The sequence below is a fragment of the Aulonocara stuartgranti genome (genome assembly GCF_965226115.1).
Source record: "Aulonocara stuartgranti genome assembly, chromosome: 15".
Lineage (NCBI taxonomy): Eukaryota > Metazoa > Chordata > Actinopteri > Cichliformes > Cichlidae > Aulonocara > Aulonocara stuartgranti.
Genome location: NC_138951.1, coordinates 14,112,594 through 14,138,992, shown reverse-complemented (window position 1 = coordinate 14,138,992; position 26,399 = coordinate 14,112,594). Strand labels below are relative to the sequence as shown.

General features: G+C 40.7%; 2 protein-coding genes across 5 annotated transcripts; one reads left to right on the top strand and one right to left on the bottom strand.

The window, feature by feature from the left end:
• The first annotated feature begins 122 nt into the window (after positions 1-122).
• On the top strand, positions 123-16,857 carry capn3b (calpain 3b). 4 transcript variants are annotated; one of them, XM_082506950.1, is made up of 23 exons: positions 123-640; positions 4,326-4,395; positions 4,953-5,071; positions 6,682-6,815; positions 7,237-7,405; positions 7,774-7,857; positions 7,943-8,034; positions 8,185-8,262; positions 8,840-9,000; positions 9,124-9,293; positions 9,389-9,400; positions 9,553-9,761; positions 9,863-9,899; positions 11,800-11,823; positions 12,016-12,102; positions 14,092-14,166; positions 14,248-14,305; positions 14,384-14,448; positions 14,634-14,702; positions 14,782-14,860; positions 15,022-15,138; positions 15,350-15,408; positions 15,721-16,857. In XM_082506950.1, the coding sequence occupies exons 1-23, from the start codon at positions 323-325 to the stop codon at positions 15,745-15,747; spliced, it is 2,313 nt and encodes a 770-aa protein (XP_082363076.1). In that variant the 5' UTR covers positions 123-322; the 3' UTR covers positions 15,748-16,857. The 4 variants fall into 4 exon arrangements, with proteins under 4 accessions (XP_082363076.1, XP_082363077.1, XP_082363074.1 ...); XM_082506951.1 differs by lacking the exon at positions 11,800-11,823; XM_082506948.1 differs by having other exon boundaries at positions 14,248-14,448.
• Positions 16,007-26,323, bottom strand: znf106b (zinc finger protein 106b). The gene is made up of 21 exons (XM_082506947.1): positions 26,225-26,323; positions 25,801-26,005; positions 25,631-25,692; positions 25,181-25,384; positions 23,970-25,079; positions 23,508-23,865; positions 23,361-23,421; positions 22,804-22,958; positions 22,664-22,724; positions 21,828-22,569; positions 21,696-21,745; positions 21,415-21,548; positions 20,254-20,388; positions 19,943-20,059; positions 19,646-19,837; positions 19,328-19,390; positions 18,465-18,584; positions 18,083-18,154; positions 17,867-17,938; positions 17,623-17,769; positions 16,007-17,516 (listed from the first exon to the last, which is right to left on the bottom strand). Exons 2-21 carry the CDS (start codon positions 25,924-25,926, stop codon positions 17,460-17,462), a joined length of 4,038 nt encoding a protein of 1,345 aa, XP_082363073.1. The 5' UTR covers positions 25,927-26,005; positions 26,225-26,323; the 3' UTR covers positions 16,007-17,459.
• Between the last annotated feature and the right edge of the window lie 76 nt (positions 26,324-26,399).

The window sequence follows — 26,399 nt, the reverse complement described above, 5'->3', positions numbered from 1 at the left end:
TTTAACCTCTCACTGTGACTTGGAAATGTTAGGACAGGGTCAGAGTTTCCCTCTGAGAAGCCCCCGCCCCTCTTTTAAAAGGTCTATAATTAGGTTCAATGAGCTCCAGGGACACAACAGTGAGTGCTGGTGTGAGAGCAAGACTGGTGGCTGCCCATGACCCATGACAGCACTTTTTATTAAATAAAGGAACTAAAAGTGAGCACTGGAATCAGGGAGGTTACAAGAACGTTTTTGGGGCTATTTCGAAGCTTCTTGTGCAACAGAGTTCCCGTTTTGCACTTGAGAGAGCCGAGGAAAGGCCAAGGAGTTCACTAACAAGATGGGAGATGAGAAACAAGACGGCAAAGTGCTTCTCGTTGAAGAAACAAAGGTGAAAGTGCTTTATGAAACTGAGACATCTCTCCAGCTGGATACCAAAGCTGAGTACCCAAATGCAGGGTCAAACTCCATCTACTCAGCAATTCTCAGCAGGAATGAAGCTGTCAAAGATGCCAAGCGTCTTAAGACCTTTCTGGAGCTGCGAGACAAATATGTGGAGAAGAATGTTATGTTTGAAGACCCTCTGTTCCCTGCAGATGACTCCTCACTTTTCTACAGTAGGAAACCTTCAATGAAGATTGAATGGAAACGTCCGTCGGTGAGTGCCAGTCTTCAGGGATCGTGTCGTTTGGGCCAAGTTGCACATAATGCGAATGAGTCTCTTACATGTTTACATAGGTGCTTCTCTTAAATCTGTGTACCTTATCACTTCCTCCACACCACATGGCTGGAGTGTCAGGTTCAGACGGTTGCATGGTGGCTCACGCATTGCGCTCGGTTATCACCTTCTACAATCACAGACAGCTGTGACTCTCACGCAGAGGGTCGCACTCAGCTGGTGCTGGGATTCAAACTAGCAACTCAGCATTGACCTCGGGGGTTCATATTTTTATGATGCACACTCCCAAAAGGGTTTGATACTTTTCCAGGGCGTTTGCCTTTGGCGATAAATGAGTCAGATTGGCAGTCGTTAAAGTGGCATTTGGCAAAAGGTATTCAGACATGTTCGCGTTACATGCAAACACACTGAGAAAGACATTAACACCAAGAGGCAGAAGCAGCGATGAGAAAAGTCCTGCCTGTTACACAAAACTTATGAATCAATGCCAGAATGTAAAATGCTCTTTTTGAATTATTCCAAATATTAGCTCACAAATGTAAGCTGACCACCTGGATCTTTACATAGTAAATAAATCAGTGGATTCAACTGGACGCCTTGCTAATCAGCTGTTTTTGCTTTAGCATATTTAATGTTTCCGTCATAATATAAATGCTTTATGAGCTACAGTGTCCATATTTCTTACCCTGCATAGCATGTACAGGCTGGAAATATGCACAAAAAACCACATTGTGGTATGTGTCATGGATTTAAGAGCTTTAAACTGTTACACTTCGTGACACACCTAGTTCTTGTCAATTGTGGGCGGACAGATTTGTGGACAGTTGATGCCTCGCCATGACATCAGCTCATCGATCCTTTGGCTGGATGAGCGAACAAAAAGAAGAAAAAAATTGAAATCTGTAGTGTAATATAGGATATCAGATAAAGGAAGTGGAGTTAAAACCACAACAAAGTGGAAGTATTACATTTTTTTTCCTATTCAACGCTTTTTAGTGTTGTACAAAGGCATTCGATTCCATTACACAAAATTGACGGAAGTATGATAAAAATGAAAAGAAAATCAAAAGTTAGGATAAAAAGTTGTTTAAAAACCCGGGTGCAAGATTATAAAAGGTGTTAAATAGAAATAAATAAATACATATATGTATTGCATCATCACTGACCTGTATGAACAGCATACATATGGCTCTGTCTATTCCTTTCAGCATGATGGTATGATATATTTTTTACATTTTCATTAAATCATAAGAAAATAATTTTCAACCCAACATTATTCGCTAATCTCATTCTTAAATGCCTGCTTTGTAAATTCAGTATAACACTAACACGAAGGCTGATTGCTGCTTCAAGTTTCACCAATGAAGCGTGAGACACTCAGCTGAGATCAGTGATACTTGAATGCCACACAGGGGTCAGCTGTGGAGGGTGCTTTAAATCAGGAACATGAAACTGCATTTTTATATTTTATGATGTAAAATGGGGAAAAATAGTTTGTTTTTCTTCAAAATTACTATGAAATTGCACACTACTAAAAATTGCTTACATTATATTCTGTGTACCAAATCTAAATATTTTGTAATTTCAAATAAAATACATTTTCCATTTTAATTCAGGGGAATTACGGCCTTAGTCACAGGCTGTATTATACAATGGAGATGTATGACCCACAGCATAATTCATACTTAAGTCAAATGCTGAAATCATGTATGTATATGTGTGTGAATATTCATTATAGTAGACAGTCTGGACAACAACGCCTTGTTTTACAAATACATTTGTAATCAGGAGTTATGAGGTGAGGTCTTTTATACCAGAGGGCCTCTAACAGGAGCTTTCATGTAAATATGAAGTGAATGCAGAGGGCGTCTCATGGTTCCAAAACCTGACCTGGCAGAAGGCATTACATCACTTGCTTTCAGTTGTAAATCCAGATTTTAGTTTTCCATCAACAGAAATATAAGCTTTTATATTTTATATATTTTATATTGCAAATAAATTGAGTGTTGGGGAAGCGGTAATCTGAAATCTAACCATGAGAAGTTTGGTAAAAACAGAAAGCAAACCAGGGCAGCATGTCAGGATGGACAAATCCCCTTTATCATTTCACAAGCTTCAAATCTTTGAAACTCCTCAACTAAAGACCTTAATCCGTCCCAAAAGAGGTGAGGAAATTACACGAGGAGAGAAGAGTTGAGGAGACGGATATTTACAAACCCAATTCTGAAAAGGTTCAGCACAGGGACTTTTCTTTTACGAAGCTGTGCTTTTTAATAGACACAATATGTGGTTTACCATTGTGTTTCTGGAATAAGTAAGGCTCTCTCTGAATAGACGTTAGGAGCACATGTCACTCTAAAACCCGTATATGCCTTTCAGCACTGATAGTGCCTTTTCAGATGCACAGGCTGAGTTCAGAGACGATCGTAGATTCAGAGATGAACAGTTTTTCAGTTTGTTTCAGTCGTTTTTAAATGAGATTTCTAGATGTGATCATGTTCATACATGGCTTCTTCTTTGCATCACAAAGCATTTGCGGATTGCAGAATGAACTGTGTCCACATTCAAAGATTTTTGGAAGTGATTCCCATGCCAGAATCGTGCAGTGCTGCCTCAGTTCCCAAAGATTATGACCATCCAATACTGATTTTCAGCCTTTCTGATACACAGAGTTCTCCAGAGTTTCTGAACCTTGTGATGATATTATTCACTTTAAATGATGAAATATTCCAAGTTGTCACAATTTTACATTTTGGAGTATTATTCTAAAATTGTGCCACAATTCGTGAATTCAGTTTTCTTTGCAGATTGGTGAAGCTTTGCCCTTTACTCTGGAGAAACTTTGCCTCTAAGAAGTTATTTTTAAACCAGTCATATTACTAACCTGTTGCCAAATAAACTATTTAATTGCAAAATGTTTCCCCAGCTGTTTCTTTTTAGTATCACTTATTTTTCCAAGCTTTTGCCACCCTCTCCCTAAGCTTTTAAATAACAGGTTTGAAAATCATTACAGATTTATACATGTATAAAATATATCGTATATTTAAACATACATAACAAAACTCTGGGATCAAAATAATTTGATGTCAAAAAATAATTTTGTGATACAAATTACTGAATAAACATAAATCTGATGTTTGAAAGCAGATATTAAAGTTGTATGAACACAAACAGCCGTACAGAACCTTTGTCTGGTATCCGTTACATTATAATCAGGAGCTTAATCTGTACAAATAACTTGGAACCAAAGTTTCTGGTTTTATATACAAAGCCAACTTTTTCCATGCAGTTTGATACCAAAGGAAAAGTGGCGCAAAGAAAGAAAGTCCTGGGTTTTCTCTTGGTGCTCAGGTTTCTCACGGGGTAACTGTCTGTCAGGACGCAGGAAGTGTTGCAAAAGAGATTTTTAATCTCAAGAGTTTCACTTCCTGGATGAAGAAAATATAACAATTGAGATTCTATACCGATTCTCCACGGAAAGAACAATTATTCTGCCTTTTAGTCATTTTCGTCATCTGCTGACACATAACAAATGCATTATGTCATGGAGAACATCCTTTGGTTAAATGAAAAAGTACATCATTACTTTCATAATGTGAAACGACTGAGATTTCATAACATATTTTTTTTAAAAATTCCCTTCCTGACGTTTTTTGTCTTCCAGGAAATTTGTGAAAACCCCCAGTTCATCATAGATGGAGCCAACAGAACAGACATCTGTCAGGGAGAATTAGGTAACATCTGAACTGTCTGCGCTTTCAAAAAAGTGATTTTACCCACATTTCACTCTTTTGAAAAGACATTACAGTGGTTTTTTTAAGCCTGTATGTTAAGTTAGCACTGTCGCCTCATAGCAAGAAGCTCCAGCTGGGGCCTTTCTGTGTGGAGTTTGCATGTTTTCCTCATGTTTGTGCGGATTCTTTCCGGGTACTCAGTCCAAAAACATGCATGGTTTTAATTAATAGGTTAATTAGTGATTCTAAATTGGCAGTGCAAATAGTTTACTATCAAAAGCCCTGCCTCTAACTAATTTTTATAAAAGGGATGACATCAAACAAAACAGCTACCAGAGCCTGAAAGCATTAAGTCGAGCAGTGTAAGTGTCAGTTTCATCTGCATCTGATTTTATATTGGTTATGGGGCAAGTGAGCATGCTGAACAATTACTGACCTCGAGCCTGAGTTCGAGTTCGAATTCTGACACTTGCAGCAATTTGGTGTGTGACAACTCTGTTACCCTGTGAAGTAATTTGTTTGGATGAAATCACAGCTCATCAATCTGTTGTCGACAGGTGACTGCTGGCTGCTGGCTGCCATCGCCTGTCTCACGCTGAACGAGAAGCTGCTGTACAGAGTTATTCCCCCGGACCAGAGCTTCACCGAAAACTACGCCGGCATCTTCCACTTCCAGGTTGAAATGTGACATTTTGGGCATCGTGCTGTTAACAGAAAACCATTTTATGTGTGTCAAATTTATAGTAAAAGGAAAACCAAGTAAAACATATGTCAAAGAGTATTTCAGATTTCGATATATTAGTTTTTTACTATGATCGTTTGGTCAGTGGGAGAGTAATTTTTTATAAATACATTTTTATGTTCTTGGATAAAGTGTAAAAATGCGCCTTGGTTTGGTTTTGTTGAGTGTATTTAGTGTTAATAACCTGATTGTGAATATGTTCACTCATAGCTCAGTCTTTAAAATGAATACAATGGGGTAAAACGTTTAATGTTTGCCTCAAAAACATATTTGAATAAACACAGTGTTATAAAGTGTTATAAAATTTTAAAGACGTAACTCAAAATCACATTTGAGTAGATGACAATAAAACCTTTTTTTAAAAAGTCCAAATATCTCAACATGGAATTATACTATAGTATCTATTAATGTGAAACATGATATGATGAAGGATATACAGATATTTCTGTCAAATGAAAAATGTTGATGCCTTTTTTCAGACAGAATTTTTGCTTCATGTTTATTCAGTTCAATTCAATTTTATCACAACAACAGTCGCCTCAAGGCACTTTATATCGTAAGGTAGACCCTATAATAACACATACAGAGAAAAACCCAACAATCATATGACGCCCTATGAGCAAGCACTTTGGCAACAGTGGGAAGGAAAAACTCCCTTTTAACAGGAAGAAACCTCGGTCAGAAACAGGCTCAGGGAGGGGCGGGGCCATCTACCGTGACCAGTTGGGGTGAGAGAAGGAAAACAGGATAAAAGACAAGCTGTGGAAGAGAGACAGAGATTAATCACAAGTATGATTTAATGCAGAGAGGTCTGTTAACACATAGTGAGTGAGAAAGGTGACTGAAAAGAAAAAACTTAATGCATCATGGGAGTCCCCCAGCAGCCTACACCAATTGCAGCATAACTAAGAGAGGATTCAGGGTCACCTGATCCAGCCCTAACTATATGCAATTGTTGGAAAGTCTTAAGCTTAATCTTAAAATAGAGATAGTGTCTGTCTCCCGAATACAAACTGGAAGCTGACTCCATAGAAGAGGGGCCTGAAAACTCTATGAACAACAAGTGCAAAGTGCTCTAATGGGGTGATATGGTGCTAAAAGGTCATTAAGATAAGCTGGGGCCTGTTAATTTAAGACCTTGTATGTGAGGAGCAGGATTTTGAATTCAATTCTGGATTTAAAAGGGAGCCAATGAAGGGAAGCCAATATAGGAGAAATGTGCTCTCTTTATAGTCCCTATATGTCAGTTATATGTCAGTACTCAGTCTGGAGCATTTTGGATTAACTGAAAGCTTTTCAGGGAGATTTTTGGACCTCCTGAAAACAATGAATTGCAGTAGTCCAGGGCATAGAACACATTTTGAGCTGATGATAAAAGTTTAAAAGATGTTTTTCACATGTCACATGAAAAGTTATCAGTTGTTTCGCCTTACTTAAAATTGATAAATAAATCAATCATGTTGTGGATGGCGAGCTATTTTCCTTGTATGGTAAAAATACTTTGCCATGTCATCAATGATTTTCTCTGTCGTTTCCACACTCAGTTCTGGCGTTATGGCGAGTGGATTGATGTCGTCGTGGACGACCGCATTCCCACCTGCAACAACCAGCTGGTTTTCACAAAGTCTTTCAGAAAGAACGAGTTCTGGAGCGCTCTTTTGGAAAAAGCTTATGCCAAGTAAGCAGAGCCTATTAATGTCCCATGCAGTCAAGCAGTCATGCACACCGTCATCTGACATGCGTTGCTGTTCAGCGTGGTTCAGATTTCCAGTCCATACACCGAACGACAGTTCTTGTTTCTTCTTATTGAAAAAAAGTCTGCCATTGAACTGTTTCAGGTGTTTTTAACGCAAATTGAGGTTTTTCAATAAAAGTTTTAGTCTGAACAACAAATCTCAGTCTTAAACTGCGATTTAGCAACCAATTATGAACTGTGTTACTGAGCCGTATGTACTTTTGCAGTGTACTCTCACACTGATTTGTGACACACCTCGAGCGTCCTCATATTTCCCGAATTGACAGCCAGCTGTGTGAAAAGTATCAGCCCCGGAGAACACACATGTCAGCACACTGACCAGAATGATCGACCTCTCTCTCAGGTTGCACGGGTCTTATGAGGCACTGAAAGGAGGGAACACTTTGGAAGCCATGGAGGATTTCACAGGTGGAGTTACCGAGTACTTTGAATTGTCTGATGATCCCACAGAGCTCTACAAGATCATGAAGAATGCACTGGAGAGAGGCTCACTGATGGGCTGCTCCATAGATGTATGTGTTTGAGGTTAAAGCATCACTCTTTGTCATGTTTCTTTCACTTCATTTTAAGTGTTAGCAAGTAAAATGCACAGATTTCACACAAAGTTTTCTACATTTTTTTCCCTCCCCTCAGCTCTGTCAAAGAGAGCAGATATCTGTCATATGTAACTCTCAGGCACGCAGCCCCACCCACCTGCTGTTTTGCTGTTATTGGCTTAAAATGGCTTAGAGTTAAAATGACTTATTTCGGACAGGGAATAAACTGAGTGTCCACAACAATACCAAGTATAGGATAAACAAGGATTATTTTGAACTGTGAATCAGTCAAAGCTACTATGGAGTCTAATAATAAAACATATGATGTATGCTTTGTCTGTCAGGTTTCTTCAGAGAGTGAATTGGAGAGTCGGACTGAGCAGGGGCTGGTCAGGGGTCATGCCTATTCCATCATAAGCCTGGAGGAGGTAGAGTGAGACATCCATGTAAATGCACATCGTCTGGTGGACAAGGCATTTTTTTGGTTATTTTTTTTTCCTGCTTCTTTGCAAGTGTGATGAGGTTTCAAAGGACACAAGAATTCGCCTGATTCGTTTGCGCAATCCCTGGGGTTTTGTGCTCTGGAAAGGACCCTGGAGTGCAAAGTTTGTATATTTTTACTCTTAAATAACGCAGCATATCACCCTTAAGTAAGACATGGTGGTAGTGGAGGTCTCACCACTTGCCAGCATAATTAAAAAAATAGTGTCTCCTATTTGCTTAGTTTGTATTTAGGAAATTTGATCTTTCCACAGTTCAAAGGAGTGGTCGACAATTTCCGCTGCAGACAGAGAAAACCTGAAAAAACAGACCATAGAGGCAAGTGAGTTCTGGTGAGTGAAACACCTTCCCACACACCTTTTTGTCTATAATGACTTAACTTTTTTTTTTTTTGAAATCTTTCATCCACAGTTTTGTGAGAAGTTCCTACTACAGTATAATATAGCTACCATCACTGTTAGTGTTCAGCTCAAATCACAGCTTAGCGTCAAACACCTTATGGTGACTTTGAGATATCAGTGTACATAGAATGACTTTTCAACTGCCACCGTGCATGGCCTCTTTGTTGCCCCACTACTGATAAAAACCTATAAATAGCAAAACCCATCCACCAAGCAGTTTTGTTCACTACAAAATGAACCTGCAAAGAGATACAAATTCTAACTTTTTACAGTATAATACTACAGTCAAATTTCAAAAGCCAATAAAACCTAGGTGAATGCTAAATGTATTTAACTGTACTCAAATATCTGTAAAACTCTTTGGAGTTGTTCTGCCACTGTTTACTTAACATTTTCCTACTTGAGAACCATTTGTTTGCATTGCATTGTGAGGGAATGATGAACCTAGTGACTGTATTTACTCAGCAAGCACCTTTTTTATTTTTACTTCTTTTGTGTTTCACTTCAGGATGTCCTTTGCTGATTTCAAGAAGAATTTCAGCAAGCTGGAGATGTGCAACCTGACCCCCGACACGCTGCAGGGGGATGAAAGAAACACCTGGACAGTGTCGGTCCACGAGGGTCGCTGGGTGAGAGGAAGCTCTGCTGGTGGCTGTAGGAACTTCCCAGGTAGGCTTTGTTCTTTTTGGATCAGCTTTCATACTTTTAAAAGACAATATTGTAAAACCTCTCACTTACATAATTCGTGTTTATATGAATCTGTGCTGCATATTTACTTTGTGTATTTTACAGACACGTTTTGGACAAACCCTCAGTATCGTCTGCAGCTGTATGAGGAGGACGATGACCCGGATGACGAGCAGGTGGCCTGCACTGTTGTCGTGGCACTGATGCAGAAAGGTCGAAGGATGCAGCGCCATCAAGGGGCCAAATTTCTCACCATAGGCTTTTCCATCTACGAGGTAGTGATCACACCTCATTTTTTCTTCAGAAAGTACACACGTGTCCAGGATTTGAGAAGTTAACCTGATATTTAACTTCTTTTGTGTCTCTGCAGGTGCCGAAGGAGGTATAATGATCTTGCATCTTTCACTTTATTTGCTTGTATCCCCAAGAGAGGTTTCACTTGTATAAAAAGGGGGGAAAGAAAAGTTACAATACATTATAATATTTCTTATTGCTATCATTAACAAGTCACCATTTCTACAACCCTGTTCACAGATGTGTGGGCAGAATCAACATCTGCAGAAGGACTTCTTCCTCTACACAGCCTCCAAGGCAAAATGCAAGAGTTACATTAACCTGCGGGAGGTAACGGAGCGTTTCTGTCTGCCTCCCGGTGAGTACGTCATCATCCCCACAATCTTTAAACCCCACGAAGAAGGAGAGTTCATCCTCAGGGTCTTCTCTGAGAAGCAGAGCACATCAGAGTAAGGGTTACTATCGTGTTTTTCTTGAGAGCCAAATTGCTTTTAAAATTACAAGATGTAGAAAGGCAGCATTGCTGAGGTATGTTTGCTTTTCTCCACAGGGAGGCAGAGACTACGATTGGATCAGATCAAACGCAGGTTTGCAGCGTAATGTTAGAAGCAGTGGGGTTAAAATATGTTCTTGCTTTTATTGCAGTGGACTGTAAACTGAAAGGCTGGTTTATCTTTCCTGTTTAGAAACCTGTGTTTTAATCACACACACTCACCGGTCATTTCATTAGGTATACCTTCATAGTACTAGGTTGTACCCTTTTTGCTCTGCAGATTTGTCAGCTGCACACGTGATAGGACTCTCCCGTTCCACCACATCCCAAAGGTACTCTATTGGATTGAGATCATGGGACCGTGGAGGCTATTTGAGTGCAGTGAACTTATTGTCATGTTCAAGAAACGAGTTTGAGATTATCTGAGTTTAATAATGTAATAAGGCAGCGCCTGGGGAGCAGTGTGTAGGGACGGTACCTTGCTCAGGGGTACCTCGGGGTAACCGTTCAGTGGAGTCGAACCCCCGACCTTCCGATCATGGGGCCACCACTCTACCTACTGAGCTATAACTGCCCCTGTTTTGTGACATGGCATGTTACTGTGCTGGAAACAGCCATCAGAAGATGGATACACTGTGGTCAGAAAGTAATAGACATGGTCACCAACAATACTCAGGTAGGCTCTGGCAGTTAAATGTTTTTGGTACTAAGGAGACCAAAAGGTGCCCGCACCATTATTCCACCACCAGCAGGCTGAATTGTTGATACAAGGCATGATGGATCTGTGCCTACATGTTGGTTACACCAAATTCTGACCCAACCATCCATAATTGAGACTCAGACCACCCAAAATTTTTTCCAATCTCCTGTTGTCCAATTTTGGTGAGCTTATGCAAACTGTAGCCTCGGTTTCCTGTTCTTCTGCTGCTGTTGAAGAAATGTACACGATGACTGGCTGATTTGTGTTAACAAACAGTTGAATGGGTGTACCTAATAAAGTGGCTGGTGAGTGTATTTCAGAAACATCTATTCAATTTTGTTTATTTATTTATACAGTGCCAAATTTGCTAGTTGGGGTTGCATCACATCCTTACTGTAGCACTCAACTCCCTCATCATACTTGCACTCAGTTAATGAAGATACTGGACTTTCTCAGCTGTGACAGTGTATTGACTGTTTGGGGAAGTGTAAACCATACTATATCTTCTTTAATTGTTTCTTTTGTACAAAATGGAAATGGAGATCACCTCTTTTCCTTTTTATGGGAGTTTTAATATAACTGAAGGACTCTGATGAAGGACACAAAGACGGGGTTGTTAATCCATACATACAAATATGCAGGTTCAGTTCCTTACACCAAAACACTAGAGATGAAAAGTAGAAAAGATAAAGAATATTGGGGGGAAAATCCCGCTTCAAGAAGGATGAAAATACTACATTCATCTTTCCATGGAGTGCAGCAGACAGTCATTAGATGCCACATTCAACTTTAACACTATGCTCACATACAACTCCGTATTCTTGGACTCAACTTAAGTAGCTTTGCATATATTTGGTTCAAAATAACCCTCATGTATCCTAGGTGCACCCCCTTCAGTTAATCCACTGTATGAAACAAGCTCCCTTCCACTTAACCTCACTCGCTCCTAATTGGCTGCTCCAACAAAAAGTGGCAGGGCCCCGCCCACCCTCTTATTCATACATACATATATCTGGCTGAATATGACACTAATATGACCTGTTTAAAGTCTGCATTAATATGCCTTTCAGATCAGCATGTCCTACAGATCACTGCAATGTCGGTTAGAATTTGATTTCAAAGCCCAGCTTTGTGTCTTACATATTCATTAACTTTACTCTTGAACTTTCCCTAGCTTGTTCTGATGCATATGTTCTGTACTCAGACCAACTAATAGACTTGAACTTCCAAGTGTTTCCTCCTCCATTTCATCTCATTTCATCTTTTTGTCTCTCCTTGTCTTATTGGTCACCAGCAAGAAAAGAAACAGAAAGAAAAGGTAATGAATGTCTGTAGCAGTTGGATTGTTAGGCTGCTTTTTTGCTGAGCTCTTTCTTCACTGCTCCTTTCCAACACGTGTCAGCTATTAGAAGCGTTTGCCGACACAATATTAAATGTAGAGTTTATGACCAGTGGGATTACTGCAAGCTGACTCTTTTTTTAAATTCTTTTTGTCTTTTCTACATGTCAGCCTATTGTATTTGTGTCAGATAGAGCACTGGCCAGCAAAGAAATCGAGCACGACACGATTCGGGGGGAGAAGAAGAAGAAACCAAAGGTAAATGTCCTTGGTGTGGCGAGTCTTCTGTCACATAGCAAACAGCTCATGTCTGTCATATTTTCCTGGTGACTGATGACTCCAAAATGCAATCTTTACTGGATCAGATAACATGACTGGGAATAAAACAACTGAGTCTGAAGCCAGTAGAGCTCAAGTAACTCAGCTGCACCTGTTTTCCTGTAGAGACACTCTAATGTTAGCTGTCCGCAGTCTTGTTTTTCCCATATGCTGCTCTCCTCTGGTATCATAGAGAAACACATCCAATCATTTAATGATTAAATAGACTGATAAAAGCCATGAAAACCCCTTTCTAATGTTACACCTTATATATATATATACACCTGCTTTCCCTTTATAATGCCTATAAAGACCAGTTAGTATGGTAATTAAATAACTTTGTGACTTGCTCACAAGAACAACAAGAACAAAGCAAAACACTCTGTCGATATATTTTAGTGTAACACTACCTTTAAATATGACTTTATTAATTTATATGAAATTTGATTTACACTTTTACAACAATGTCAGCAGCAACTGATTATTATGAGTGCTATACATGCATCCTATGATAGAGAAGATGTATTGGACTACATGATACTGCACAGTAGTACCAAATAGAGACTGACTGAGTGTACAGCGTTCTGTATGAAATTAAAGTGAAATCTTCAAGTGAAAACCTTTTGAAAATGACCCAACTTTGTTGCTTCGAACATCAGGAAAAATCGTTGTCTGGCAGGAAGAAGATTATCCACAATTATTTCCCCACAAAGCCAAACACAGACTCAGTAGTGGAGTCCGGTCTGGGCTCTGGCTGGGCCGTTCCAGTACTTTAATCTTCTGGTGAAACCAGTCTTTGTTGATTTGGACGCATGCATTGGGTCATGAATTGATGAAAGGGGGAATTCCTCAAAGGTGCCACTTTGATCGCTTATATGTCTATATAAACTTAAGTTTTAAAACTTATATCCATAACTCGTGTAAAAAAGTTTTCTTTGCAGTCCTCTCAGAAACGACGTATACTGTTAGTGCTTTTAGGTGCTTGTAATCAAATGCACTTGATTAATTGATCATCAGAAAGTGGGAGCACCTCTTTAAATCAGAGGTTTTGACTGTTTACTGATGAGAAAAATTCTGTTGTGTGTCAATACGATGCAACAATCTTCCCAGGAGTGGATGTATCACCAAGTTCACCCCAAGGTAATGCTCAGAGAAACTGAACTGGAAGAGTTGTCAGGAAGAAGCCTCTATTCTCTAAAACAAACATGGCAGCAGAGCTTTGGCTCAGAAAGTTGAATCTGAATAAACCACAAGACTTCTGGAAGAGTGTCCTTTAGACAGACGAGACCAAAGTGAAGGTGCACGACATCACGTTTAGTGAAAACCAAACACAACATATCAACACAAAAACCTCATACCAACTGCCAAGCATGCTGAGGGAGGGGTGATGATGTGGGCTTGTTTGGCAGCCACAGGACCTGGACACCTTGCTGTCATTAAGTCAACCATAAACTCCTGTGTATACCAAAGTATTCTAGATCCAAATGTGAGGCCATCCGTCAACAGCTGCCGAAAGCTGAAACTGGGTCGTGCAACAACAAATCTACAACAGAATGACTGAAAAAGAAAAGAATCGAGGTCCTGTGCACAAATGTCCCCAATGAACTGACCCAACATTGTAAAGACTCATAAAGTCATACAGAAAATGATTACTTCAGGTTATTGTGCAGTTCTACAAGTGACTGAATCAGCCATGCTTTAGTTTTTCATGGGACTGCACAGATTCCTGTGAAAACTTTCTTCTTCCACAACTACAGGTGTTGGACTCTTTGAGTTAGAAGCATTCGAACTTTGAAACCTTATTTCTAATCTTTAGTTACTGCTGCACAGCAAAGTTCATCAGTGTTTCTTTCCTTCACGTTTCTAAGTCTTCGCAGTTTCTTTTTGTGAACCTGTCTTTGTAAATAATTTCTTTCCTCTCTCCTTCAGCGGAAACTTCTCCAACCTGAGGAAACCGACGAGGAAAAGCAGTTCAGGGCTATTTACCAACAGATTGCTGGTGGTGTGAGTATTGCACAGTTAGTTTGAGGACAACACTATAAAGACTCTCATCGGCTAATATGAAACAAATCATCGCTCCCTCAGGACATGCAGATCTGTGCCAATGAACTCAAAACGATCTTAAAAAACGTGCTTTCCAAACGTGAGTATGCAGAAAAGATTGCGATTACAGCTGCCGCCAGCGTGCTCGGCATTCACACTGAGCTGTGCTTTTCCACAGATAATAACATAAAGTCAGAAGGTTTCAGCCTCGAGACGTGTCGGAGTATGATCGCCTTAATGGACGTATCCTTTCAACTGATTTCAATTAGAGGATTGCGTGCACATAACTCTACTGTTTGCCCAGTTTCCCAGTAACAGAACAGAACATTGCACCTTATGTAAATACTTTATTCTGGAAAGTCAAAGTAAAACAGTTGGGTTGAACAGTACGTAGCAGGTGTTTCCATGACTGATGCTTTTGTGCTCAGACTGATGGGACAGGAAAGCTGAATCTGCAGGAGTTCAAACACTTGTGGAAAAAGATCAAGGACTGGCAGGTAGGATAGCTTTAACCACAGCTGATGTCTGCTCATGCTTGATATGTTTTTATCTGATTGTCCGACTTTGGGTCTGCAGCTCATCTTCAAATGTTACGACAAAGATAAAACCTGGTCTATCAGTAGTTTCGAGATGAGGAATGCTGTTAATGATGCAGGTGAGCAGAAAAAACAGATTTTTCATTTGTAGCACAATAGTTATTATTTCTTTTTAGAATTAACATATTTTGCCAATGCACTCCTTGCCTGTGCGTTCCAGTTTAATGTGAGAATGATGTAATTTACATATTTAAATATATATTTTTTATCTCCATATCAGGGTTTCAACTCAACAAACAACTGTATGACATCATAGCCATGCGCTATGCAGATGAACGCCTGAACATTGATTTTGATAGTTACATCTGCTGCTTTGTGAGGCTAGAAGGCATGTTCAGTAAGTACAGACCACACACATCTGGTGCCAAAAACACTTGCATAGGACTGATTATTAGCCTATTTGACAGATTTAAGACATTGTTATGATGATATAGTGATATTAAATTTACTTTACTGAATCTAATTATCTTACAGAATGAATTAATGTATTTTTAAAGCTCTGAGTGGTTGAAAAGTTACCCAGCTCCATAATCTGTTGTCTCTTATAGGAGCATTCAGTGCCTTTGACAAAGATGGAGATGGAATAATCAAGCTCAACGTGCTGGAGGTAAGACACTCTTATTTTTGCCGTTCTGTGCCTCGTTCCATAACTTAATCTGGTCCTATTTAGGTCATTTGTGACCTTGTAAAGAATAAAACTTAAAGTAGGAATAAAATGAGGGGGGAAAAGCCTGGAACTACAGAAATCGAGAAGTGTACCATGTACAGAGTGAAAACTACATTTCCCTGAAGGGTGTTTCTAATATCTTTTTTGCTGACTTGAGTCACACAGTAAAAACCAAAACACAGAAATGGTATCATCAATGTGGCTTTTGCTGTGCTACAGTAAATGACAATAATTCTTTTATTCTCTTTACAGTGGCTTCAGCTGACGATGTACTCATAGATCATGTCCATGTCAGTTGGCGACTCATCACGTGAGATTGGAATAAACTTCACCACGACGTAGCTCGTCATTGCTCCAATTTCCTCTAGATTCAGATTTAATGGTCAGGTTTATTCCTGTAATCTTTTAAATATTAAAACAGATAAGAAGTAGGTTTTCTGAGCTCTGATAACCAGGTTACACCAGATGTTAATGTGAAATGAAAACAGACACGCACAGATGCAGAATTTCCCTTTGTTGTTAAGTCGTAAAGAATATGTGGCTATCAATGCTTTTATTTTAAAGTGGAAGCAAACACTGTGATTATTTGTTGTAATTTTATTGATGTACACATACAGTAGGTATTAAACAAAATAAAATACATACTGTACTAAAATTAAGGCGTGACTTTTATTATACAAGATTGCTGGAGAGTCTTTGGACAGCCTGGTTTCAAATATGTGATGTAGAACAAAGTTAAACAGGGAAACAGAACATTTCCAAGAGTTACAGTCAGAAATGTGAAAATGACCAAAAGTCAGCTAACAAAATAAAGGAATAATAAGCAGGAGAATTGAGGCTTTACATGAATAAAATCATGGCGGTTCAGCTATGTGTCAAAGAAATACAGTATCTCTGCTTCTGCTGCATCATTTTTGATCTCTCCCGTCTGTCTGGGGAGTCGAGGAGTCTCCTAGAAAACTCATGGGTATCATACGGAATCTCAATTCTGCCACTGGAAAAATATAAATAAGTTTTTAAAAATCGCCAGACAAAGTTGAAACTTTGAGTTGCGCATCTCAAAATTTTGGCTTACTAAATACCCCAAAATTTTAAGGTGCTTCTGAGTAAGTTGAAATTTCAAGATATACAACTTGAAATGTTGATTTATGGAGAGCAAACTTTTTTTTTTCACGAGCTTCCATAACATCATCAGCTGGTGGAGTTCACCGTACAGTCTACTTCACAGTTATTCTGACACGTTTCTCAATTTGCTGCATGTTTATTAGCTTCACATACAAATGAATGATATTCATGACAACTCGACGTCTTCACAGGAAGAAAAAAAAAAAAAAAAAAAGCAGGAAACAATTTTCATTAACAAATAAATCCAAATTACAAAGTATGAAATGATCTAATGGATTAGTGGCACTTCAAGAAAATACCAGTTATAAACGTCCAAGGAAAAGAAGTTCAATTTTGTGGGATTAAAGTGGTAAATATAGGAGAAAAATGCAGAATATTTTAAGAGGAAAAAAGCCGAATATTATTATTAACTCACAAAGCGGTGAGAAAATACAAATCGCCTGAGATTAATTGACACATTTATGAGAGGAAGAAACAAAGCAAGTGGCTTAACTCTGCATAGATATGCTGATCAGGTTCATGCATGAGTTATCGCATTATGCTTTATTTTATAACCATCAGTAGCACACTAGTGATTTTTAGCACTGTGTGTTTACAGGAGAAAGCAACAGAGTGATTTAGATGATTTAGAAGCTCATGTTTTCCAGCTCAAGCTATCACCCAATGCTCATTCTCACTGAAACACAATCTGTGTCGTGTATTTCTCTCAATTTTCTAACTTTAATCTCAGAGAATTTCTGAATTTTACTTGCAGTTTGATGACTTTGAAATCTCAGAATACCACCAAAATGACAAGCTGGAAACAAAAACGTGAGAGCGTGTGAGACTCCACCCTGGCTTGCTGCATCACTTTACCACCATTCCCATCAGGGCTGCACGTTACTGTCGTTCTCCACGTGAGTCTGCATGTGTTCAGAAAGCTCCTGCGGCAAAATGCAAACAAAGCTGACAAACTGGTCTCTCTGAATGAACCACAAGAAGAAAACACATAGCCTAGCTAATGAGGTACGCTAACAAACTGTTCACTACCTGTCTGACTGAATGCTGCGTGGCAAAAAAAGTGTCGCAGCCTCTCCAGCGACACTTGACCGTCTGCAGATTTTGGTTGCTGTGATCTTTAGTAAGGTGCTGTAGCAAGTGATCCTGCATGCCAAAGATCAGAGAGCAATTCTGCCACTGGAAAGAGAGCAAATACAACAAAAAATCTTCAAGAAAAAGGCACTGTGTGAACATGGAGGAGTCACTGTTCCAGTTTATAACATCAGGTTCTTACCCAGCAGCGGTAGTTTTTCATCAAGTTGAGCTTTACAGCTTGAACGCTGCCATCGTAACAGCCTGTGTAGATCTGCGTGTGGAGCAATCGACCACAGAGAAACAAGTCAGCAGTGTTTATTCATCCCTTTCCTGTATGAACCGCTGCCAAGCAAGTTTATATTTAAAAAGCAAAAAAAAAAAAAAATACAGCTGGACCAGCTTTAATTGCACTTACCACACTTTTATGTACAGCCATGCACATCACCATGTCACTGTGACCGCCATATACCTGCAGCCGGTCATGAGACTAAACACAAAGTAAAACACACACACACACACACGACAACAGATAACTGTAACTAAAAACAGATTACAAAGGTTTTTATAAAAAATTATTTTTTTTTAAATACTCAAAAAGGTGAAAAAAGAAAAATCAAAGTTCCTCAAATTGTGTAGTTACATGCACAGGGACAAATATGTAGCATCAACCAAAGCCGCACAGCATTTAAAGTCTAAATGGATTTGCAACAGTCATTTACAAAAGGAAAAAAATTGTAACCTAATCATTTGTTGCGTTCTTTTCTGTTCTACTTTGGAAGAAAATAGAGTCATAATACCTGTAGCTCATAAACTCGAACCAGTTTATCCAAACAGGCTGTTACCATCACTTTCCCCAAGATGACAATTGATGTGACAGCATGACCGTGACCCTTGTAGATGCGAACCAACTCGCCCGTCTGCAGACAGGAAAACATGGCAACAAAACTAAACGATAAAAAACACACATCACTTACCAAAAGCACAAGGCTCGCACACATTACTAAAGTTACACTAAAAATACCGGCAGCCAACAGTAATAGCCCTCAGCTTCTTAGTAGAAGCACCTATGTTATAAATCCAAAAATCCTCAGTGATTTTCACAAAAGTTGGCCTCTGACCTTGAGATCAAGGTTATCAGGATTAGAAGTTGTCAGACACTTTTAGTAGTGCCTCTACGGTAGCAGTTCAAAAATCTTCAGTGACATCTTTCTCGATTTATTCTGTTCACGTTTAAAAAAAATATACCTCTGACCTTGATCTTGAGGTCGAGCTCCCTGAGATTCAAATTCTTTTGAGATGTTTAGTAGATGCACCAATTGTGTTTATTTCAAAATCCTTCACCAGCTTGTTCTTGAGTTATTGCATTTTCAAACTTGAGTTTTTACGCGGCTGCCGGACAAAAATGAGCCGTTTATGGTTGACTGCTAACCAGGCTTAAAAAACAAAACAAAAAAAACAACTCATGCTAGCAGAAATGATTTGGTGTCTGCATCTTTCATGTGATAAAACATCAATATTTTATGACTAAAAACACCCAAACTAAAAAACTAAAACAAAACATTAAAACAGAATTCAACTTTTTTTAAATAACACTAATAACTCTGAAAATTCTCGCTAGCATAATTTCATTGATCTTTTTTAAGTAAGTCAAGTCACTTACATGGATGTTGTGGGCATGTACAGATGTGTCACTGGAACCACTGAAAACCAGGTCATTCACTACCTGAAAACAACAACAACCAAAGTCAACAAGATGCAAGAAGTGCTGCCTGCAGGTCATAAACCAAACACCAGCCAACCATTTCCTCCCACACATACAGAAAACAAAACATTTTCACTGCTGTCATTTTATGACTATCAAGTTTTACCACATGCTGAATGTTGACTCTGATGTCAACACAGACTTGATGTTGATTATGAAAACTTTAATAACCGTTTTCAGCAAAACAGACTGTTAAAGGATGTAGAATTTCCCCACCTTCATACAAAGTACAGTCTTGGTGTGACCTTCCAGTGACCGCAGCAGCAAGCCGCTCTTGGCATCGCGCACGCTGATAGTGCTGTCATACGATCCGACCAGAAGCAGCCGGCGAGCGCCCTCCTGAGCTGTGCCCAGGCAGCTCACGCCTCGTGGGCCGTGGCACTCGAACACATCCAGCTGTTTCAGAGTCTAAAAAGATCAAAGTTGTTGGAAAGAAGAGAAGGGATATATATATTTTTTTTTTTTTTTAAATGAACACTATGGCATGTACAGTAATTATCCAATTTCACTGACCTTTACATCATAGCTAGCAACTGATCCGCTGGCAGTCCCAGCATACAGAATATTCCAGGCTATGTGCAAATACAGCACTCTGTCAGGAAGGGCAAGCTGCTCCAGACACTTCTTAGACTGCAGAAAACAGTCGATTATAAGACAAAATCAATAAATGCTCAACAAAACACACGTTTACTTCAACAAACACATTCTGACTGAGTTTCACACTAAAATCCAGCCAGTGGGCAACTTTGTGACAGCAGCACTTTATTACTTCCAAAAACACGTCCAACACCAACCACATTAAGTCCTATCAAGACATTATATACCTTTATGCTGTAACAGCGGATAGTTTGATCGCTGGATCCTGTGTAGAGGCGTGTCGGCATATTTGAGATGGATGACACCAGTAGACAGTTGATTTTATTTGTGTGACCGTCAAATATTGTTAAGCACTCCTTGGTCTGGATACATAAGACAAAATATAGATGTTAATAATAGAGGAAAGAGACATACATTTCTTTAAAGACAAAACAGTGACATTCAGTCGCTTTTGTCTGATTAAAATCCCTCTCAAAGAGGGTGCTGTACCAAAAACCTCATTGTGATCGATTTGGTCGCTAGCAGATGGCCCTCAGTTTCCATCCATTTGCATGAAAAATGCTTGTCTGCAAACACTGGCTAACTAACCACAGAGTGGCAGTAAAACTTGTAAAAGTGCAATGCAGATCAGAAACAGAGCACATTTACCTTCCAAAGAAAGGTGTGGCTTGGACCTGAAACCACCACATTAAATGGCACAACTGCAAGTTTACGACCAATTTCTCCAATCAACTGCCAGCAACCTCTTATTCCCATTTACAATCTGCTATGCTGTCCATAGTCAGGGCTAAAGTGGACCAGAAAGGTTTGGAAAGACGGCATTCAGCTAATGAGCAACTAAATCTGGCAGTCAGGCTAGTGCATATTGATATGAGTTCACACGCTGCAGCCCGGCGTTGCTTCTGGTGATGGCCTGGAGATACTTCAGTGATAAGAAAATAACGTCCCACGGCTCATTTACACCTTGAACACACCCTGTCTCACCCCTGTGATGCATTCATGGTGCACACGTAAAGCTGAGGTTGCTGTAGTTAAGCTTATAGCTGCCTACTAAAGAGGAGCATGTCTGCAAGGTTTCTGCACAGTTTCACAGGTGGGAACTGCAAGTGAAATTTTAGCAAATAGGAACTGGAAATTAGACAAATATCTTACATAATATCTGCTTACATCTTACTGAATTCAGCTGGTACCGTTAGTAATTCTACACCCAGCGTGTATCAATGCCAAATCCCACTTTAACCCCTGCTCGTGGTTAACTGTCAGCTCATTTCATTAAAAACTGCACCAATGCCACAAAGATACTTGAGAAGTCCAGTTCAGAGACTCAAATTGAAAAAAAATGCACTAGAGATAAAACTGGACAAAATTTTGAAGTGCCAAGAACATACCACTAGACTGTAGGCCCGAGCCGTGTTGTCCCCCGAGCACGTGTACAGGACGCCATTGTGGACTTGAAGGCTGTTCACGGGGCCGCTGTGATTTAGAAACTCTCCCAAGGATGGCTCCTCATCATCAACGGATGCTGAAATAACAGCGACTAGGTTTATTTCTTTCTTTTTTTTAAGAATCTAAAAAAATAATAATACATATTTGAAATTTTCATGGTACATTTTAGCTCAAAAAAGGCAGTATGTTTTATCATTGCTGACAAACAGCAGAGATTACTCACCTGCAGGCGTGTTGGCATCTTTCCCTTCCAAAGCTGATGGCTTAATTTCACTGAAGGGATGAGAGAAATGGATCAGTTTTCCTGTAAAGTTCAGGATTGGAACCCTGAAACGATCCAAAGCGTGAACCTCACCTGTTGTCCTGACTTTGTTGAGACGTTTGTGTGCTTGCAGAGCTGAACTCAGCATTCACAGAGTGAAGCGGCTCCTGTGGCTGCGCCGGAACCTTTAAATCTTTTCCAAATGAGTCCTCACAGTCCGATTCATCGACGGCTATGACCTCCATGTTGGAGCGATCGATCATTTCAACAGAATCGTCGCTCTCGTTCCCCTTGTCATCTGCCACAGGTTGCCGTTTTTCTCTTTCGGGATTACCACTGGCTGGCTCTGGTTCTTTGGCCACCATCTTTGTCATTGCACAGTCCTGTAATCCCACTCTTGTTTCTTGCTGCTGCTGCTGCTGCCTGGCAGATGATTCAAGAGAAAGAAGTATATTTGCAGATGTGGAGCACTCTGCGTTGGACTGATTGGCAGAGATGGCAGCAGCAGCAGTTAAGGGAGCTGCTAAGTGTGTTTGTGGGAGCAGCAGGGAGGGAAACAAAGATACGGGTTGGTTCAGAGGGACCTGAGCAGCATCGGTTTTACTGGGCACTGCTGTGGACAAGTGGCTGGCTTGTCCAACTGTGGACCGATGGCACATTTCTTGCTTCACTGTTAAAACGAGCGGAGCTGGAAGAGGTGGGGTGATGGATAATGCTGGAGCTGTGGAAGCCGATTGCTGAGTTGTTGAGGAGCCAGGTAACAGGCTCGAAGGAGGAATGGAGGGAGATCGAACACTGGCAGCTCCCGCTGATGACGATGTTCCTGAGTACCCTTCTGGAAGAGATTAAGAAAGACGAGAGAAAGGCATTTGTTGCCCACGGAACCATTCTGAGTTCAAGTTTTCACTGCTAGTGTACATCTACCGTACCTTGCATTCCCTGCAGGATCTCAATGCGCTTGGCTCTTAGGCTGTTGACCTCAGAAGTGAACTAAAACAGCAGAAAGACCCAAACTTATGAATGGCTCCTTTGAGGTCAAACATTTATTTATTGGACATTTCTTCATTACCTGCTGTCTCAGTAGCAAAAGTCTCTGGACTTCTGCATACGCAGTTTGCAGGGCATTACGGGCCTGGACCAGAGACTTGTCCAAATTCTGCAATGAGTGGCTCAACTCTTCCTCACGCAGTGACACCGCCAACAGCTGGTCCATTTGTTCCTGATCTGCAAGTGGAGGGAAAAAAAAGTGGGAATGACTGACGAATGTTTGACCCCCCCCCCCCCTCAAAAAACTGCTACATTATCTTAAGCTGCCTCAGAATTTAAGCATAGTTTTAAGGATAAAAGACAGTTTATGAACGTTTGAAAGCAGATTGAGGTAGAAGGTTAACGTGATATTTAGAATCCCCATATATCATTCCCAATATAATGTCAATACAAACCATGGCAGCAAGAAACATCGTTTTAAATATAGCATGATTGTCACTTTGACCTTAAGCTTAATCAATTGGCCTTGACGGAGAGGTCAGAGGTCAAATGTGACAATGTTTGTTCCAGTTTCTTATATTTCATTGCATATAAAAAGGTTTGTTACCTAAAAAAAATCTTACTAATCATCAGAATCACCTTTGTTTGACTTTGTTTTCTTCTTTTTCCCACTTGGCTCCTTGTCAGAATGACCGTCAACCTGCAAAAACATATCAATTCCACCACTGAAATGCATCTGCAAACTGGATGTTTCGGAAATGCGTCACAGCATGCAGTACTAATCACCGTCACCGTGGTGTGTTTCCTCTTGCTGGCACTAGTGCTGCCCCTTAAATCTGAATTAAAATCCTCAAAGTTTGGCTCCACTTTCATCTGTATTTGTGCAGCTGTCTGGCTGCTGCCAGGATCCTGAGCTGCAGCCGGCTGCCCTGAAGCTTCCTGAACCTGAGAGTCTGACTGTGTCCCTGTGTCACGCTCAGTATCAGCAGTGTCTCGGAATGGAGGGGGTGCAGTCGAGTGTGGCACCGAAACAGAGTCTGGAAACGACTCCCAGTGGAAGCCTTCGGACAGCGGCATGTCAAAGTCCTGCGGACGCACTGAGCTGCCTTGGTGAGTCGGACGATTCGACAACTCAATTCCAAACCTGAAAGTTTAAACAGTGACAACAAATAGCATAAAGAAATATCAACTCCAAACTGGGAAAGCACAAATACAACGAAACACCTTATTGGATGGCGATTTCCTCACCTCTGCGTGCCTTTTGCCTTCCTTTTCACCTCCTCATGCCCCGCTGTCCAGTTCTGATTACTCCTGGCCCCCGAAAAGCTAAGCAACGTGTTTGTAGTTGATTTACATCCAGCCTCCTTCTCCCCATGAGCTTGGCCTGCTTTGTGAGCAATTCGAACCTTAGGTTTGTTTGAGTCCGGCTCAGATGAAGCAGTCTTTTCAGTACATCTTTTAGGTGAAGTCAGGCCGTTGGTGGCCACCTGAGATGCATTATTCCCGTTGTTTGGCAGTCTGTCTGCACCTCCTGAGCTCTTTTCATGGTCCTGAGCTTTTTCAGTCAGAGCGGAGGTGCCTGCTGGCTGCTCTGCCTCAGTTCTGCTTTGTTGTGAAGTCACGGGATCAGCCACCTGGACGCCGGCCTCACTCTTCTGTCTCCGGGCTTCTCGGTCTGCTCTGCATGGCTCCCTCACACCCAGCGCTCTTCTGATTTGCTTCAGCATGGCAGTGACATCAACTTCTCGTATAGGAGCTGCGCTGTTGGCCGGTGCAGGTTGAGCTGAGCGGCGTACACTTTCCTGCCCTGTAGTCGCAGCTTGGCTCCGATCAAAGATGATGGCTCCATTATCAGGGAGCTGGTCGCTGGTGAAGACTGTGTTTGTTGCACCATTATACTTCCTGCTGCGATAGTTGTACTGGCTCACAGAAGGTCCTGCCATCTGGTGCCAGAGGTCGGTGGCACCCCCTTGAGTCTCGACGAATCTTTCCATTTGGGAGGTCACAAGTTTGACTCGGCAGGGCTGATTGTTGACAGAAGCGTTATGCCAGCTTCGACCTTCGGGCTCTCCAGACATAGGAGCCAGTCTCCTGCTTTGACAATGAAGGCTTGATTCTGCATTGTGAGGAGGTCTTTGCTTACTGGATACTTTGTTCTCCTTGTTCTGGACGACACCATTGCTCCTGCCTTTGTGCTCATCATTCTGCCTTTGCTCCAGCTGCACCTGTTTTGACTGTCTATGCTTTTCCACTTTGGATGCACCAGTCTTTGTTTTGGTGGTTCCCTTTGACAAATGAGCACGCCTCTGACCAGCCACCTGCTTCAGTTTCTTTTTCTTTTTTTTTGTTACTTTCTTCCTACGGCGGGAGAAAAAAAAAAAGGCAGTCGTTTCCATCAACAACATATTATAACATGGAGAGATTCCAATCGTTTTATTAAAAACAGGTGAAAAACTTACTTCTCTCTTTTCAGTGCCTTGTTTCTCTCCTTGATCTGGGTTATAGACTCTGTGCTGAGAGTCTTAAACAGAGACAGGGGCTTCACATTTTTGGACATCAAGCTCTTCAACTTGGCTTTGTGCTGAACGGTCGAGATGTGCTGGGCATACTCATTTAAACCCATGGAGGAAGCTTTGCATGCCTGACAGTCATGAAAGGAATCTCTGTTCAAGAAAGGGTACAACATATACTGTCAGAATTAAAAATACGGTTATATGTCAGTGAAACTTTGTCATTTTCAATATTGTTCAAGGCTACTTGAAAAACTGCAAAAGGTTTTGGCTTCTCCGAGGCAGCGTATAAAGAAAAGAGAGGTGGTTCAAGACTCTTGCACTGCACTGTATGTCTGACTGACTGTTTGTCATCAGCAGTGATAAACACACATTTCTCAAATTAGACACAGTACTCACTTGCCCAACACTGACTCCAGCTCTCTGTGATGCAGCATGCTGTGCATATGCTCGTGTGCTTCCTGTAGTTAGAGACATATTATCAAGATTACAAATTATCTATAAAGAAACTGCAGGTTATTCATCTCTACTGAGAATCCAGATGCTTCGGTGAATTAAGAGCCACTTACATGCCTCAAATACCAGCTGCGACACAAAATGCAGTAGCTGCTTTTAGACGTCTGGGAGGTTTGTGGAGGATTCTGCTCCACATGGGATTTGACCACCTTCTCGTGTGGCGTTTGGACGTTTGCCATTTCTGATGACGTGAGACTAGAACCCCAAACTGTTCAGTGTCTCAACATGTCATTGCTGATGGCAGCATTTATATTGAACCTGAGCAGTAGAAAAGAAGCACAGCCATTGAAACACATTGAAAATTAGCTCAACGTGGTCTTCAACTCAGAACTAGCCACTCGTTTGAAACGGTTTTAACACTTTTTTGAGCATTAACGACATTACGATTCGCCAAAGCCGCTGGGAAAAGTTAATCGCATCAAAGTGACGCCTATTTGGGTTCCACGCAACAAAATCTTAGCTGCAGATAATATTTACCTCGTAAATTTCACAAGGCAACAAGCATTCACTGCTCTAATGCCGCCATGTTTGCCTGCGTAAATCACGTCACGTCAAAGTCCACCAATCGCGTTCCGGAGACCGGAAGCTTGTGAGAGGAAAGGAGATGTCGTAGATCTACAAAAGGTAAGATGGGGCAAGTAGAAGGATTTCG

Bases quoted from the DNA above. Each gene is read 5' to 3' on its own strand.
- capn3b (XM_082506948.1), top strand. From the start codon at position 323: ATGGGAGATGAGAAACAAGACGGCAAAGTGCTTCTCGTTGAAGAAACA. The intron at 8,263-8,839 runs GTGAGTGAAACA...GTTTCACTTCAG, and splicing joins ATAGAGGCAAGTGAGTTCTG to GATGTCCTTTGCTGATTTCA. The intron at 9,762-9,862 runs GTAAGGGTTACT...TTTTCTCCACAG, and splicing joins GAGAAGCAGAGCACATCAGA to GGAGGCAGAGACTACGATTG.
- znf106b (XM_082506947.1), bottom strand. From the start codon at position 25,926: ATGGCAAACGTCCAAACGCCACACGAGAAGGTGGTCAAATCCCATGTG. The intron at 22,959-23,360 runs GTGATTCTGATG...CTCCACTTGCAG, and splicing joins GAAAACAAAGTCAAACAAAG to ATCAGGAACAAATGGACCAG. The intron at 18,155-18,464 runs GTATTATGACTC...CTTTGTGTTTAG, and splicing joins TTCGAGTTTATGAGCTACAG to TCTCATGACCGGCTGCAGGT.